The sequence below is a fragment of the Erythrolamprus reginae genome, chromosome 3, assembly GCF_031021105.1.
Source record: "Erythrolamprus reginae isolate rEryReg1 chromosome 3, rEryReg1.hap1, whole genome shotgun sequence".
NCBI classification, from domain to species: domain Eukaryota; kingdom Metazoa; phylum Chordata; class Lepidosauria; order Squamata; family Dipsadidae; genus Erythrolamprus; species Erythrolamprus reginae.
In genome coordinates, this window is record NC_091952.1 from 82946648 (window position 1) to 82963143 (window position 16496).

The window sequence follows — 16496 nt, forward strand, 5'->3', positions numbered from 1 at the left end:
CACCCTAGGGACTATCTATTGGGTATGTCCCATGTGACTGCTGGACCCGCTCCTTCAGTACGGAGAATAGGCGTTGATTGCTTACCTGAACGCCTCTTCTCGTACGGTGAGCGGGTACAGCAGTCACTTCCCGCCCTTGTATGTGTCTTCTTTACCTTTCTATACCTTTCTTCCTCTAACAATGAGAGTTGAACACTACAGAGCTTCACAACTGAGCCTAGTCTATGGATTCGCGAATTCTGGGGAAGGGGCGAATCCGGCAAGCTTTTTTAATACTAGGCTCAGTTCCACCGGATTGGACATGAGCAACCCATGTGACTGCTGTACCCGCTCACCGTACGAGAAGAGGCGTTCAGGTAAGCAATCAACGCCTATTTCCTTTCTATCTTTCTCTCTCCCTGCCTTTCTCCAAGCCCTTCCTTTTCCCTCTCCCTATCTAACTACCCCCCTCTCCCTCCTTTCTATCTCTCCCTCCCCCTTTCTCTCTCCCTTCCTTCATCTTTCTTTCCCTCTCTCTCTCCATCCCTCTTCCTTTCTCTCTTCCTTCCTTCCTCTCTTTTTTGCTCTTTCTCTCTCCCTCCTTCCCTCCCTCCATGTCTTTCCCTCTCCCTCCTTCCCCCTCTCTTTCTCTCTCTCTTGCTTTCTTTCCCTCTCTTTCTCTCTTGCTTTCTTTCTCTCTCATTCTCTCTCCCTTCCTTTTTCTCTCTCTCTCTTTCTCTCTCGTTCACCACGCCGGCAACAGAGAGAAAAAGAGAGAGAAAGAGAGCCAGAGAGAGAGTGGAGGGCGCCGTTGTCTTTGCCTCTGCCTGGCGGCTCTGCAGCGAAGAGGAAACAGCCATGCACCCCCTTGCTTTCTCAGGCATCCCCGGCGCCCGGTCACGCGCCGCCTCCCGGTATCCCGGCCGACTTTTGGAGCCATTTTGTTTTCGGCCAAGCGGAGGCGGCGCGCGGAGGCGAAGACACATCGCCCGGACACGCTCTGCCTTCCGGGAGCCCGGACAACTTTTGGAGCCGTTTTGTTTTTGGCTGGGCGGAGGCGGCGCGCGGAGGCGAAGATACGGGGCCCAGCCACGCTCTGCCTCCCGGTATCCTGGCCGACTTTTGGAGCCGTTGTTTTCGGCCAGGCGGAGGCGGCACGCCGAGGTGAAGACACAGCGCCCGGACACACTCCGCCTCCCGAGAGCACGGCCGACTTTGGGAGCCGTTTTGTTTTCAGCTGGGCGGAGGCGGCGCGCAGAGGTGAAGACACAGCGCCCAGTCACGCTCCACCTCCCGGTATCCCGGCCGACTTTGGGAGCCGTTGTTTTCGTCTGGGCTCCCGGGAGGCGGAGCGTGGCCGGGCGCCTTGTCTTCGCCTCCACGTGCCGCCTCCGCCTGGCCAAAAACAAAACGTCTCCCAAAGTCGGCCGTGCTCTCGGGAGGCGGAGCGTGTCCGGGTGCCGTGTCTTCGCCTCCGCCGGCTCTGCAGTGAAGAGGAAGTAGCCACGCACCGCCTCTGCCCGGCCGACTTTTACCTGCTACGGAGCCGTTTGTCTTCATGGCGCAAAGCCACACAGTCCCGGATCCCGGATCGCTCGCTTCTCCGGCCAGCAAGCCGGCTGCCCAGGAAAGCATCGTGCTTTTTCAACGCGTGGTGCTTTCCTGGGCAGATGGCTTTGCTGACCGGAGAAGAGAGCGATTTGGGAGTCCGGGACTATGTGGCTTTGCACCATGAAAACAAAACGGCTCCAAAAGTCGGCCGGGCTACCGGGAGGCGGAGCGTGGCCGGGCGCCATGTCTTCGCCTCCGTGCGGCTCTGCAGCAAAGAAGAAGCAGCCATACATCCCCAGCGCCCGGCCACACGCCGCCTCCGCCAGCCCGGCTGACTTTTACCTGCTGCCAGAGCCGTTTTGTCTTCGTGGCGCAAAGCCACACAGTCCCGGATCCCGGATCGCTCGCTTCTCCAGCCAGCAAGCTGGCTGCCCAGGAAAGCATCGCGCTTTTTCAACGCGTGGCACTTTCCTGGGCAGATGGCTTTGCTGACTGGAGAAGAGAGCGATTTGGGAGTCCGGGACTGTGTGGCTATTCGGCAGGAGGTAAAAGTCGGCCGGGCACCATGGATGCCTGGGAGGGCGAGGGGGTGGATGGCTGCTGTCACTGCCGGGCCTGGCTCACGGTACACTTCACACGAGGGCCCCCGCAGAGAAGTAAGAGGCCTGCTCGTCGCATTCCACCCGCGCCACCAGCCCTTTTCGTCGGCAACCCCCCCATGGAGGCTTAGAGGCCTAGCGGCAGGATGGCCACCAGCCCTCTTTGTCGGCAGTCCCCCCCACCCACCCAGGGAGGCTTACCTTACCCGGCTGGCAGCTAAACAACCGTTTGGCTGCCGATGGGCGTGGCCAGGGAGGGGAAAATCTGGAGTTTAAGGGGCGGGAAGAAAGCGGGCCTGCAATTGGCCGGCCCCTTTCTTTCCTGCCTTTCCTTAAGGAACTGTTGCTGCCCTATGTTGTAGAGCAGCAGCAGTTCTCATTTCAAATTTCAGCGCGGAGGTCAGTCCTCCGCGCTAAATTTGAAATTGCCTGGGCTGAAAGGTAAAAACCTCTGCGCTATAGCGCACTGCGCAGCTTAGAGGGAACTATGCTTGTGACCACAATTTCTGTTGCTAAACAAGTCGGTTACTGTATTTTTCGGCATATAAGATGCACCTCAGTTTTGGGGAAGGAAAATGGGGGGGATCTACCTACCAGGTATTCATCTGGCTACCGTCCTTAGTCTGGTCAGCTTCAGCATATTATTTTATCCCCTGATTAGGGCTGAGAAAAAAATCTTCGGAGGGAGTAGCAATGAAAACAAGCAAAGACTTAGGGCTGGAAAAAAACTTCTCGGGAGTAGCAATGAAAAAATCCTGCAAGCCGGGAAGATCGTTAGGACTGGAAAAAAGAATATTTGGAGGGAATAGCAATGAAAGCAAGCCTGCAAGGGCTGCGGGGAAAAAAAATCAGAGTAGCAATGAAAACAGGCCTGCAAGCCAGGAAGGGTTGGGAAGATTGTTAGGGCTGGGGGGGGGGAAACTTAGAAAAAGTTACATTCGGAGTATAAGACACACCCACATTTTCAGCCTCTTTTGGGGGCCTAAAAAAAAGAGTGGCGTTTTACTCAATTGCTGCATTTTTACTCACATTGCTATAGTTGTTAACTGAACCATCCCAGTTGTTAAATTAATAACAGGGTTCTGAAATGAATCTGGCTTTTCCATTGACTTTGCTTGTGAAAAGATTGCAAAAGGTGATCACATGACTCCAGGACACTGCAAACATCAGAAATATGAGTCAGTTGATGAGTCAGATTTTGATCATGCGACCATAGGGACACTCCAGTGATACTGCAGAGGATACTAAGTGAGAAAATGGTCATAACTCACCTTTTTTCAGTGCTGTTTTAACTTAGAATGGTGAATAAATGAATGGTGGTAAGTTGAGTACTACCTGTAAAGATGCTGTATAACAGAGTGTGATGGTTGTGAGAGCAGGGGGTTGGTACCCTCACAAGAGCCCCCTGCAAAGCAGGGCATATCCCAAACAGCTTCTCAGTGGTTCTGGGTATTTTTGAATCTTTCTGCCTCAACCAGAAATATATGCATGTTTTTGCCTTGTTTGACTGTATTTAGAGAGCCACCTTCCTACCATCTGTCTGATCTGTCACCTCGAAAATATTATTTTTGAAGCAGTCTGTGTGAAACTGTCCAAGGGGGTAAGCAAAGCTGGCTTCTGGGAACGCATAGTTTCTGTTGAAGTCAGTCTTTGTCAGAGTCAGCGGGGAATAATTTTACATGCCTTTGTTCAAACGGCACTCTCTAACTGTGCAACTTACCGTATTTTTCGGAGTATAAGATGCACCCTTTTCCTCCCTAAAAGAGAGTGGAAATGTTGGTGTGTGTTATACACCAAATATAGGCATTTTGGGCCTATATTTGACACCCTGTCCCAACATCCCATTTTTGCGAAGAATGGGCCCGTTTTTCACAAAAATGGGTGCATAGAGGGTTTGGGAGGCCTGCAGAGTGCTCCCGGAAGATGGGGAAAAGCAAACACACACCCATTTTTGCAAAAAGCTGTTAAAACAGGTTATTTTTCACAAAAAAGGTATTTTTGCCTTGCCCCAACCCCTAGGAGCACCCTGCAGGCTTCCCAAGCATTCTGTGCACCCCATTTTTGTGAAAAACAGGATATTTTCACAAAAACAAGGGCGTTTTTGCCTTTCCCCAGCACCTTGGAGGCTTCCCAAATCCCCTGTGTGCCCAATTCTTTGCAAAAATGGGTGAAAAATAGGTCTGTTTTTGTGGAAAATGGGGTGTGCAGAAGTTTTGGGAGGCCTGTACAGTGCTTCTGGGGGCTGGGGGAAGGCAAAAACACCACAGTTTTTGCCAAAAATTGGGCACGCAGAGGGTTTGGGAGACTTGCAGAGTGCTCCAGGGGACAAGGGAAGACAAAAACTTTTCTTTTATACTTACCACTTTGAAATCTTGGCGCATCTTATACATTGGTGTGTCTTATAGTCTGAAAAATATGGTATTTCTTTTTACACATTCTGGTATTTCTTGTTCTTTCCTAGAAAGAAAGGGAAGGATGAGCCTTGTTGCTCTTACTGCCCTCTACCTTAAAAATTTATTGCAGGACATTTTCTCCATTACTTGTGGCAATTCCCTCTTAGATTTTAAAATATTGGATTTCTAGGATTTTAGAATATTTGGGAGATTGTCAGTGGTTCTCCTCTTATCAATCACCCCTTCCTGTCAGAGAATGATAATATCTGTTAATTGACCAAAGGGAAACTGCTTTAATCACCACTCCTCTCTTCTTTATAAAAACCTTATACATTATAAAGAACATATGCATTTCAGAATCTTGATGCCAATTGCAAGAGATGTATGTATCCTGAGCAGTTTTCAGACAATAATTATCTGAGCAGGTCAAAATGGCAAGTAGGTTTTAGTCAGAACTTTCCAAAAATTAGCTAGGAGACCTGTTTGAATACTTCTAACTTCTCGATGAAGAGAAGTTATCTACAATGGTATCTTGGTACTCATCACTAATTAGCTCCAGGAAGTGCTAAAAGTTATGAGTACTAAACAGACTTTTCTCATAAGAAATAATCTAGTGAGTCATGAGGCAGCCAACACCAACAAAATCTAGCTCACGTTTTGAGTACCAAACAATGAATACCAGACAATCCAGCAAAGCATTTGAATCAGAGCTGACACTTTACTGTAATCTTTGCTAAGTCTCCTTTAATTAATTAAACATTGATAACATACTCTTACATTGCATTTGTCCAGTCAACGAAGCAGTGGAAGTGATGTGCCGGTGACTGGAGGCTGTTGGGGTCTGGATGGGTGTCAATAAGCTCCAGAGAAGACGGAGTGGCTGTGGGTTTTGCCTCCCAATGACAATTCCATCTGTCCGTCCATTACCTGGGGGGGGGAATAATTGACCCCCTCAGAGAGGGTTCGCAACTTGGGCGTCCTCCTCGATCCACAGCTAACATTGGAACACCATCTTTCGGCTGTGGCGTTTGCCCAGGTTTGCCTGGTGCACCAGTTGCAGCTTATTTGGACCGGGAGTCATTGCTCACAGTCACTCATGCCCTTATCACCTCGAGGTTCGACTACTGCAACGCTCTCTACATGGGGCTACCTTTGAAAAGTGTTCAGAAACTTCAGATCGTGCAAAATGCGGCCGCGAGAGCTATCGTGGCGCTTCCTAGATTCGCCCATGTTTCTACAACACTCCGTGACCTGCACTGGCTGCCGATCGGTTTCCGGTCACAATTCAAAGTGTTGGTAATGACCTTTAAAGCCCTTCATGGCATTGGACCAGAATACCTCCGGAACCGCCTTCTACCGCACAAATCCCAGGGGCCGATAATGTCCCACAGAGTTGGCCTTCTCCGGGTCCCATCAACCAAACAATGTCATTTGGCGGGCCCCAGGGGAAGAGCCTTCTCTGTGGCGGCCCCGGCCCTCTGGAATCAACTCCTCCCGGAGATTAGAACGGCCACCACCCTCCTTGTCTTTCGCAAGTTACTCAAGACCCACCTATATCGCCAGGCATGGGGGAATTAAGACATCTCTCCCAGGCTTTCTTATACAGTGATACCTCGCCTTACAAGTGCCTCGTCATACAAACTTTTCAAGATACAAACCCGGGGTTTAAGATTTTTTTGCCTCTTCTTACAAACTATTTTCACCTTACAAACCCACCGCTGCCGCTGGGATGCCCCGCCTACGGACTTCCATTGCCAGCGAAGCACCTGTTTTTGCGCTGCTGGGATTCCCCTGAGGCTCCCCTCCATGGGAAACCCCACCTCCAGACTTCCGTGTTTTTGTGATGCTGCAGGGGAATCCCAGCAGCGCAAAAACGGGCGCTTCGCTGGCAACGGAAGTCCAGAGGTGGGGTTTCCCAGTGAGGGGAGCCTCAGTGAAATTGCAGCATTGCAAAAACACAGAGGTCCGGAGGTGGGGTTTCGAGGGAAACTCCACCTCCGGACTTCGGTTGCCAGCGAAGTGCTCATTTTTGCAATGCTGGGATTCCCTTGCAGCATCACAAAAACACAGAAGTCCGGAGGTGGGGTTTCCCATGGAGGGGAGCTTCAGGGAAATCCCAGCAGCGCAAAAACAGACGCTTCGGTTGGCAAAAGGGGTGAATTTTGGGCTTGCACGCAATAATCGCTTTTCCATTGATTCCTATGGGAAACATTGTTTCGTCTTACAAACTTTTCATCTTAACCTCGTCCCGGAACCAATTAAGTTTGTAAGACAAGGCATCACTTTTATGTTTGGTATGTATGTGTTGTATGATTTTTAAATTTTTGGGGTTTTTAAATATAATTTTAATATTAGATTTGTTCCATTGTTATACTGTTTTTATTATTGTTGTGAGCCGCCCTGAGTCTTCGGAGAGGGGCGGCATACAAATCTAATAAATTGAAAATTGAATTGAATTGAATTGAATTTGGTGTGTAATAACGTATGATTGTATTGTATGGTTTTAATGATGGGTTTTTAAAATGTTTTGTTTTCCTTTTAAATATTAGATTTGTATATTGTTGTGATTGTTGTGAGCCGCTCCGAGTCTCCGGAGAGGGGCGACATACAAATCTAATAAATTAAATTAAATTAAATTAAATAATGGATTTTGGTAAGAGTTAAAACTCAGAGAGGGGTGGTATAGAAATCCAGTAAATAAATAAATAATAGGATGATGTCATGACTTGTGTGGTCAGACTCAGCTTATGCCCAGTCTGAACCAAGAGTTGATCTTGTTCAAGTACAAATACAGGTAGTATAGGGCTTATCGCTGTTCGTTTAGTAATTTTTCAAAGTTACAATGGCCCTGAAAAAAGTGACTTACTACCCCTAATCTCACTACCATTACAACATCCCCACAGTCACATAATCAAAGTTCAGGCATTTGGCAGTGGATATACCATATTTTTCAGAGTATAAGATACCATATTTTTTCACTCCAGACTATAAGACGCACCTACCTTTTGGGGAGAGGAAAACAAGAAAAAATCTGCCTTTGCCTTTTTGCAGCAAACAGAGAACAGCCTGTTTAAGTTTCAGTTTCAGCAGAGCCTGATTAGCACAAGGGGGGGGAAGCTACCACTGCCTCCCAGCAATTTGCCTCCTTGCAGCAAATAACAAACAGCCAGTTTCCACTTCAGCACAGCCTGATTGGCACAAGTAGTTAATTGTCGGTTGGATCAGCCTTCCAACAATCAGCTGTTTCAGACTGCAAAGAATGGCATAGCCAATTGCCGCCTCTGTGTGTCCCTTTTGGAGGACACATTTGGTGTATAAGATGCACCCAAACTTTCACCCTTTTTTGGGAAAGGCGGAGGTTTGTCTTATACTCCCAAAAATCCGGGGTATATATCAATATAAAAAGTCTCCATAAACTTAGTGGTCACCCTCCATATCAATGAAATTCAGCATAATTAGATGGTCAATAATATGCTGGAAAAGTAATGTTAAAATCATTTTGCATCTGTGATATTATACAATTTCCTTACATAACCTTAATACAGTGGTTCCCAAACTTTCAGTCTACTGCCCCTTTAGTGCTACAAACCCATCTTCACCACCCCCATCCCTACCCCATTCAGGTTGGCATGGCTTGGTGGTCAGGTGACAGGTGGGCGTGGCCAAATTGTAAAATGTGGTGAAACTCACTTAACAACACTCTTGCTTAGTGGAGCTGTTAAGCTCCATTTCGCAGCCTGCTTTGCCTCCGCTGAGAAAAGAGTGGCAGGAAAAGTGCCGACCAGTCGATTGGGTGGACATGGGCAGCAGCACGGGGACAGGACCAGTGAACCACCTGCTGCCCTTCTAGCCCCTCTTACCTCCCCCTGTCGCCACTCTTGCCTTTTAGCATCCTCCTAAGGCATCCCATTATCCCCCAGGAAGCGGTACCGCCCCTTTGGAACAACTGATTTAATACAATAGTCTGAAAAGAGAAAAACCTAGCCATAAATTTCAGCCATATTTTCCACATCTTCCACATTTTCATCAATTGGTCATTATTTTGACCAATTGATGAAAATATCTAATATTGAAAAGGTGTTATTATTTCTTGTGCCATCCTCATTTAACCAATTTAATATTCTGCAATATTACTTACCAAAATATATGTGAAGCCAAAGTGAGTTTTGTATGATCTGTACGCTGAAAAGGGGTAAATAGTGTAAGACATAAATGCACACAACATATATATTTTAAGAGAAAAATATTTATTGACTTGCCCTATACAATTCAGATAAATGCAACAAAAGGAAAGTACGCATTCCTTTTGGGATCAGCAAGAATTAAATTTTGTTTGATATAATCATCACAATCTATTGTGCCCCTAAATATTTTGGTTCTTGCTGGAACTCTTGATTTTACATTTTTAAGGATAAATAAATAAAAGCTATAAGCTAAATATATAAATATATAGTTAATGAATATATTTCTTAAATTCATACTTCCTATAATTCAGTAAAAAAAATGTTAATCACATCATACCAAATCAAGTTGTCAGCCTGCAAATCTATATTTTATATAGAGGGGCGGCATACAAGTCCAACTAATAAATAAAATAAATAAATAAATATTTTATATACTGTATATCTATATTGACAGACACACACATGCACGGGCGTATACACACACACACACACACACACACACACATATATATACACACACACGTTGGCTTGTATCCCTTCCATGATACCTGTAGGTGCCCCTAAGCTATTAATGTAAAATTAAATGAGCCTCTTAAATGAAAATATGAAGGCAGAAAATATAATTGGAATATAGATTATACATATTTAACTTGTCCATATTTAACTGGTGGTAAGTGCGATTAAACCAGAGACATATGTCTGAAGAGATATCCTGTTGATAGTGTTAACAATGAGGTTGTATGGATACTTACCTGAGAATAAGCTTTATCAAATAAGTTAATCATCATTGATAAAAAGGCTCTCTGCATCCTGATTGTGTGCATTTTGAAGTTAGTAGGGTTTGGACAACTATCTGTTAGCTTGAAAGGTAGTATTTAGATTACAGAACCTGTCTAGATTAGAACTACAGTGATACCTCATCTTACAAACCCCTCGTCATACAAACTTTTCAAAATACAAACCCGGGGTTTAATATTTTTTTGCCTCTTCTTCCAAATTATTTTCACCTTACAAACCCAAGCCGCCGCCACTGGGATGCCCCACCTCCGGACTTCTGTTGCCAGCGAAGTGCCCGTTTTTGTGCTGCTGGGATTCCTCTGAGGCTCCCCTCCATGGGAAACACCACCTCCGGACTTCTGTGTTTTTGCGATGCTGCAGGGGAATCCCAGCAGCGCAAAAACAGGCATTTCGCTGGCAACGGAAGTCCGGAGACGGGGTTTCCCAGCGAGGGGAGCCTCAGCGAAATCGCAGCATCACAAAAACACGGAAGTCCGGAGGTGGGGTTTCGAGGACTTCCATGTTTTTGCGATGCTGCAACTTCTGGGAAAACCCAGAAGTTTTTATAAACAGAAAAACAGAAACAGCTCCCTTTTTAAATGTCAAAGGGATTTTCTTGCGCACACAAGGCACAGGTTAAATGCAATCCAATTGCTCACCCAATAACTGGGAAATTGAGTCCAATTCTAAAGTCCAGAGAGTCCACACACAATCTTGAACAGCACAAAAAACACGATCTTGACGAAACAATGAATCAGATAAACTGCCATGAGGCTAAAACACCAGGCTGCACTTTTATCTGTAGCACTAATTACAGCAGCCCCACCCAACCACAGGTAGCCTCATTTTCTCTTGTAATAATCCTTCAGTTGTTGTCTCCTATGCATCACTCTACGCATGTGTCATTAATTCTTGTTCAGAATCCAGGGATGTTCCAGATGATTGGGCTGTCTGCCAAACTCCCCTCTTCCCTGTCACTCACGCTTCCTTGGTCAGAAGAGGCTTCGTTGGCAGATTCCATCAGGAGCAAAACAGGCCTGCGGCATGTGGATGTTTCCCCCACATCCACCTGCACATTCCTTGGGGCAGGAGCTGGGCCAGAGCTAACCACAACACAAACCTTGTCCCTCTCCATGGACTCAGGGTGGCTGCTACTACATAAAAGCCATAATTTATCAAATAATGTGATGATGAACAGGACAGTTTAATATTTGTGGGTGCATTTTCTGCTAATTGGTCAATGCTATTTCTTTTTCAGCGCGCATTAGCTAGAAATGGGTTTGTCAAGTTTTAGATGTTATTATTTTCTTTAAGTTCTTTCTACTTTATTTTGTATAATTTGCAAGAATTGGATGGCATATAAATCACTCAAGTAAATAAGTAAATAAATAAAATAAGATCATTCATATTATTAGGAGTGCAAAAATGTCAATAAAATTCAAGTTAGGATTGGATCTTATCGTTTTAGGGTATACACTTCCTTTCTAAATATTGAAAAACTTTTTAAAAAAACATCAGCCTTAATATAATTCTTCCAAATATCTACTTGCATGTTTAGAGAGAAGCCTAATTAAAGATTTTCTGGAATCACAGGTGGGGATATTGTCCACAATGGTATCTTTCACAATTGAACCATTTCACAATTTGTTTTGTAATTTGGATGAAAAGTAATACGATACTATTTGAAATCCTTATTTGAAATTTTAGTAGCGATCAGGAAAAGATGTAGTTTCTTGCACTTCCCTTCTTTTGTACTTGGTACATGTATGAAATTATACTCCAGCACTTGGTACATATAGCCAACAGAAGAAATGTAAATATAAAAAGACTGTTTGATATCAGGTATTTTATTATGATTTTTCAAAACTTTTTGCAGTAGAATTTTTTATAGATTGGATTTTTATTTTATTTTTTTGTAACATAATTGAAGGTCTTTTTAATTGTAGCATATTTCATCAGTTATGTCAATAAAAATATGTGAAGAATGATGATGCATATGGACTTGTAATATACACAAAGGTATCATATCTCAAATGGCAAGATTTGGAATCGGAACTCAACGAATCATCTTGTAACTCTTAATACAACAAAATTTCCTCCAATCCTTTTTGAAGTCATCAGGAATTTATGAAAAAAGGCATTTAATAGATGGTACGGCTCATTTAGTGAACTGTCATTTAGTGACCATTCAAAGTTATAACAACACTGAAAAAAGTGACATGACCATTTTTCATATTGATGACTTTTGTAGCATCCTTATGATTGTGTAATCAAAATTTAGATGCTTGGCAAACTGATTCATACTTGTGATCCTTGTTGTGTCCCCGACTCATGTGATCAACTTTTTCAACCTTTTGACAAGCAAAACCAATGAGGATTTTGAGCCAGGTTCACTTAACAACCATGTTACTAAGTTATCAACTGTGATGATTAACTTATCTGTGCCAAGAAAGGTTGTACAATGGAGCAAAACTCATTTAACAAATGTCTCACTTAACAACAGAAATTTTGTGCTGAGTGGGGTTGTAAATTGAGGAAAATTGGGGGTGTATTTCACCCTTCGAAAATTAATATAGCAATCAAATACTGTACTTCCTAGATTGTGCTGAAGGAGCTGAAGTCAGATCCCTACATATTAAAATCCCTAGCAGCAATGCTCATTATTTATTTATTTGGGCAAAGAAATTTAGAAAATTACTTCACAACTGTTGGCAGTTAATACTACTTTCCATGTATTGCTTGTATGGTATGCAGCAAGATAAATTAATTCATTTTTCTCTGTTGGTACAAGAAAAAATCTTGGCAAATCTTTGGAAAACTAAAATGTATATTTTTAATTAGTTTAATGATATGATGCATTTTAATTTTGCCTTTATTTTAATTACATTGTTTTTATTCATACATTTTGTCATTTCTGTTTTATCTTGCTATAAGTCATCCTCCGTGCTCTATGGAGAAATAAAGGAATATAAATAAGATTATATCTATTTAAAGAGAGAGGGAAGCATTAGAACAGTGCCTTGGAATCCCATCTGGGATTATTTTTTATGGGGAAAAATGGTAAAAACATGTATAACAATGTTTGTAATTTAAGAATATTAAATATGCACTATTGAAAAATTAGCATAGAAACAAAGAATGTTAAACGAATCTTCCATCTAATTATTGATTTACATTTATTTTCAATTTTTCAATTATATTAACAAAATGTTTTCTAATCATCTTTATCGTACAATAAGTTCAATATTCAATATTGGGGTTTTTAAAATAGCATTTTTCTTTAAAATTGTAATTTATTTTTTAAGCACACTTACTATATCTGGCTGTCCATCTACCAAATGGAAGTCTTGAAATGGAAGCAGGCAGTATATGCACAAGCACATATGTTTGTATCGGCATTATCAAAAGGTCCAGGTTTCTCCTCCTCTTATTATTTTTATCATTACTTCTTGTAGATGTTTGTCTCTTGTATTGAAAAAAAGAAAAAGAAAAAATATAGTATTATTCGACCCTTCGAATTCATGATTAAATCGTTCAGCCAGACCTTCTACAGGTCTTTTATGAGAGAAAATTTATCAAGGAAATTATTTTTAAAACACAAGAATGTTTGCCCAAGAAGTGGGCGTACATAAGTGCACTAGTGTGCCTTTCGTCCCCTGTCCAATTCTCTTTCCTTTATCTTATATATCATATATATTTTCTTCCTTCCATATATCTTCTCTATTTTTACATATTAACTTTATATATATATTACTTCATATCTATTCTCTTCCATATGTATTGTGTATTGAACAAATGAATAAATAAATAAAAAGTTGCTAAAACTATAAAGTAAATACTGCAGAGTGTACCTTTACGATTGATTTCCATTTAAGTCAGACGGACTGCAGTGTGGTCATTTTTCTAACCCATCACTGTTCTTACTGCAGCAGTTTTCCATCTGCAGGGTGTCTGAATTATAACAGTCTATGTCTCTGTTACCTTTTACACAAATTACTTACACTGGTTTTCTATTTCCATGCAAATTTATCAGCTTTATAGCCCCTTGTCTCCATGTCAGGAAATTCTAGCAGACAGCACAAATTGATAAAATGAGTTAATTTTATAATGTCCCTTTTTTCTTAACTTCATTTGCCAATTGTACAGGAAACATAGTATATAGTTAGATGGTAAATAAGTTTATTTTCCAAGTTAATTCCTTTTAAAGATTGCAACAGACTAATTCCCATTTTAATAACATTCTTTTCTTCTTCTGTGTTCTTAAAATGCATTGTAACAGAGCACATGTATCCAACAGTATCTAAGGATTGTATCCTTAGTGGAACCTGTTTTGGTATGCTATAGCCAGAACCTATCTTCTACTTCATGTAGCCAAGGACCACAATGATAAAAATAGTTATAACAAGTAGAGTGTGCTTTGAAGTAATAAATATTGTCTCAATAAATAAACAATCTCTCACTGCTAACCCACATTCAGTAAAAGACCTTGGAATACTAATATCAAATGACCTAAGTGCTAAAGCCCACTGCAACAATATCGCCAAAAAGGCTTCTAGAGTTGTTAACCTGACCCTACACAGCTTCTGCTCAGGCAATCTCACACTACTCACAAGAGCTTACAAAACTTTTGCCAGACCCATCCTAGACTACTGCTCATCTGTCTGGAACCCATACCACATCTCAGACATCAACACCCTTGAAAATGTCCAAAGATATTTCACCAGAAGAGCCCTTCACTCCTCCACTCGAAACAGAATATCCTACGAAAATAGACTAACAATCCTGGGCCTAGAAAGCCTAGAACTACAGCGCCTAAAACATGATTTGAGTATTGCCCACAAGATCATATGCTGCAACGTCCTACTGATCAATGACTACTTCAGCTTCAACCGCAATAACACAAGAGCACGCAACAGATTCAAACTTAATACGAACCGCTCCAAACTTGACTTTAGAAAATATGATTTCAACAATCGAGTTATCGAAGCGTGGAATTCATTACCGGACTCAATTGTGTCAACCCCTAACCCCCAACACTTCTCCCTTAGACTCTCCATGATTGACCTCTCCAGGTTCCTAAGAGGCCAGTATGGGGCGTACATAAGTGCACTGGAGTGCCTTTCGTCCCCTGTTCAATTGTCTTTCCTTTCTTTCACCTAACTTATATATTCTCTCCCTTTCATATATCCTCTCCTCTAAGTTCACTTTCACCTTCATTTATATTACCACATGTCTATTTTTCTTCCTATGTATTTGTGTATTGGACACATGAATAAATAAAAAATAAATAAGGTGGTGGAATTGATAGGATCCTTCCGATGGAGAACCTCAGTCAGAGTAGATCAAACTGAATCAGAAGAGCTGTGTTTACCTCTGAGTTAGCTGTTGAGAAACTCTTTAAGGTCCAAGGGAATAGTGCAGTGTTACATTAAATTAGAATTTTTGTGCAGTTCCTCTTTAGCACCTGGTTTTCCTAAGTAAAATCTTATTTTCTTCACGTTCCCAAGGGGGTTTGAGCCTGTGACACTCTGCTCAGGCCGTGCCAGTTTTATTTTTCATTTTCTTCCACCAGAACGACAAGGGATTTTAATACATATTATCTCTGCATTTCAGCTGTAAAAGCCATTGTTGCAGAAGCTCATCTTAATAGAGTGGCTATTGTTATCTAGTCCTCATCAATTGGTTTTATTCAGTGATTTTCTTATATGTCAAGTGTTAAACTATTAATTATACTTAGTATTGTTAGGTGAATAGTGCATCATTTTTCAGGTGCTACATGACCAGGAGTAGATCTGGCGCAAATTCCATAGTCAGCGGTGATAATTTGCAGTTTTTCCTTGCAGTAGAGCAAAGAGTTTTGTTTTTCCTATATTATTTATTGATTTATTTATTGGATTTGTATGTCGCCCCTCTCCGCAGACTCGGGGCGGCTAACAACAGTAGCAAAAACAGCATATAACAATCCAATATTAAAACAGTTAAAAACCCTTATTATAAAACCAAACATACATACAGACATACCATGCATAAAATTGTAAAGGCCTAGGGGGAAAGAGTATCTCAGTTCCCCCATGCCTGGCGGCAGAGGTGGGTTTTAAGAAGCTTACAAAAGGCAAGGATTCATGGGAGTCTATCAAAGTTGCTGCCCCTAGGCTGTATGCATCACATGATGGCCACTGAAAAGAGATTCAGTGACAATGTGAATATCAAATCCATATTATTGACAAAAATATATGCATGGCTTCTTTTATTCTACAGAGTTGGAAGTATTTTTGTTACTACATAAATAAATCACTTTATTGCATTTGTGTGATAGTCAAAAGAAACTATAACAAGTTACAAGCATAACCATTTCACAGAACAAAATGTAGTGAGAATTGGTGGAAACTTTTATGAAGTTATCCAATGTACTGTATCAGTCATGAAGAAAGTTTTTCAGAAGTAGCACTACTCATATAGTATTAACAGAGGAGGGTATTCAAATGTATTAGTAAGTTAGACTTCCCTTTTAGAAAAGAATATTTGCAAAGAAATGAGTAAATGAAAAATGCCTTAATGCTGTCTCATATATTTTGATTTTTGTGCTCGGTCAAGTCATCAAAATGAAGGAGATAATTCTTCATATGTCATCCTGGTTTTTTTTTTCTTCTTCTCTTTTTTCCCCAGCACCAATAGCTGCAGGAACAGGCCCTAATTTCTCACTCTCAGATTTGGAAAGTTCCTCGTATTACAGTATGAGCCCAGGAGCAATGAGGAGATCTTTACCAAGCACCTCCTCTACCAGGTAATTTCTGTATAGTATGTTTGTTGAATTAAAAGATGGTGGCATGATAAGTGTTTGGCGCAATCAAATGTGGATAGAAATTGAAAGCTACCTATGGATTTGTATAGAGTCCTATTGCAAAAGAAATTCCAACGTTGGATATGAATTTATTTCTACAAGGTTCAAAGTTTATGTTGGTATAACAAAATTACTGAAGTAATAAACGAAGTTGCTTTACACACAAAAAATT

General features: G+C 41.9%; 1 protein-coding gene across 5 annotated transcripts in view; it reads left to right on the forward strand.

Annotated features, from left to right (window-relative positions):
* NFIA (nuclear factor I A) overlaps positions 1–16496 on the forward strand; it is a 418929-nt gene that overhangs the window by 301121 nt on the left and 101312 nt on the right. For all 5 annotated transcript variants that reach the window (XM_070746027.1, XM_070746032.1, XM_070746029.1 and 2 more), the window contains one exon: positions 16150–16267. In XM_070746027.1, coding sequence (XP_070602128.1) covers positions 16150–16267 — 118 coding nt within the window. The remainder of the gene's footprint in view (positions 1–16149; positions 16268–16496) is intronic.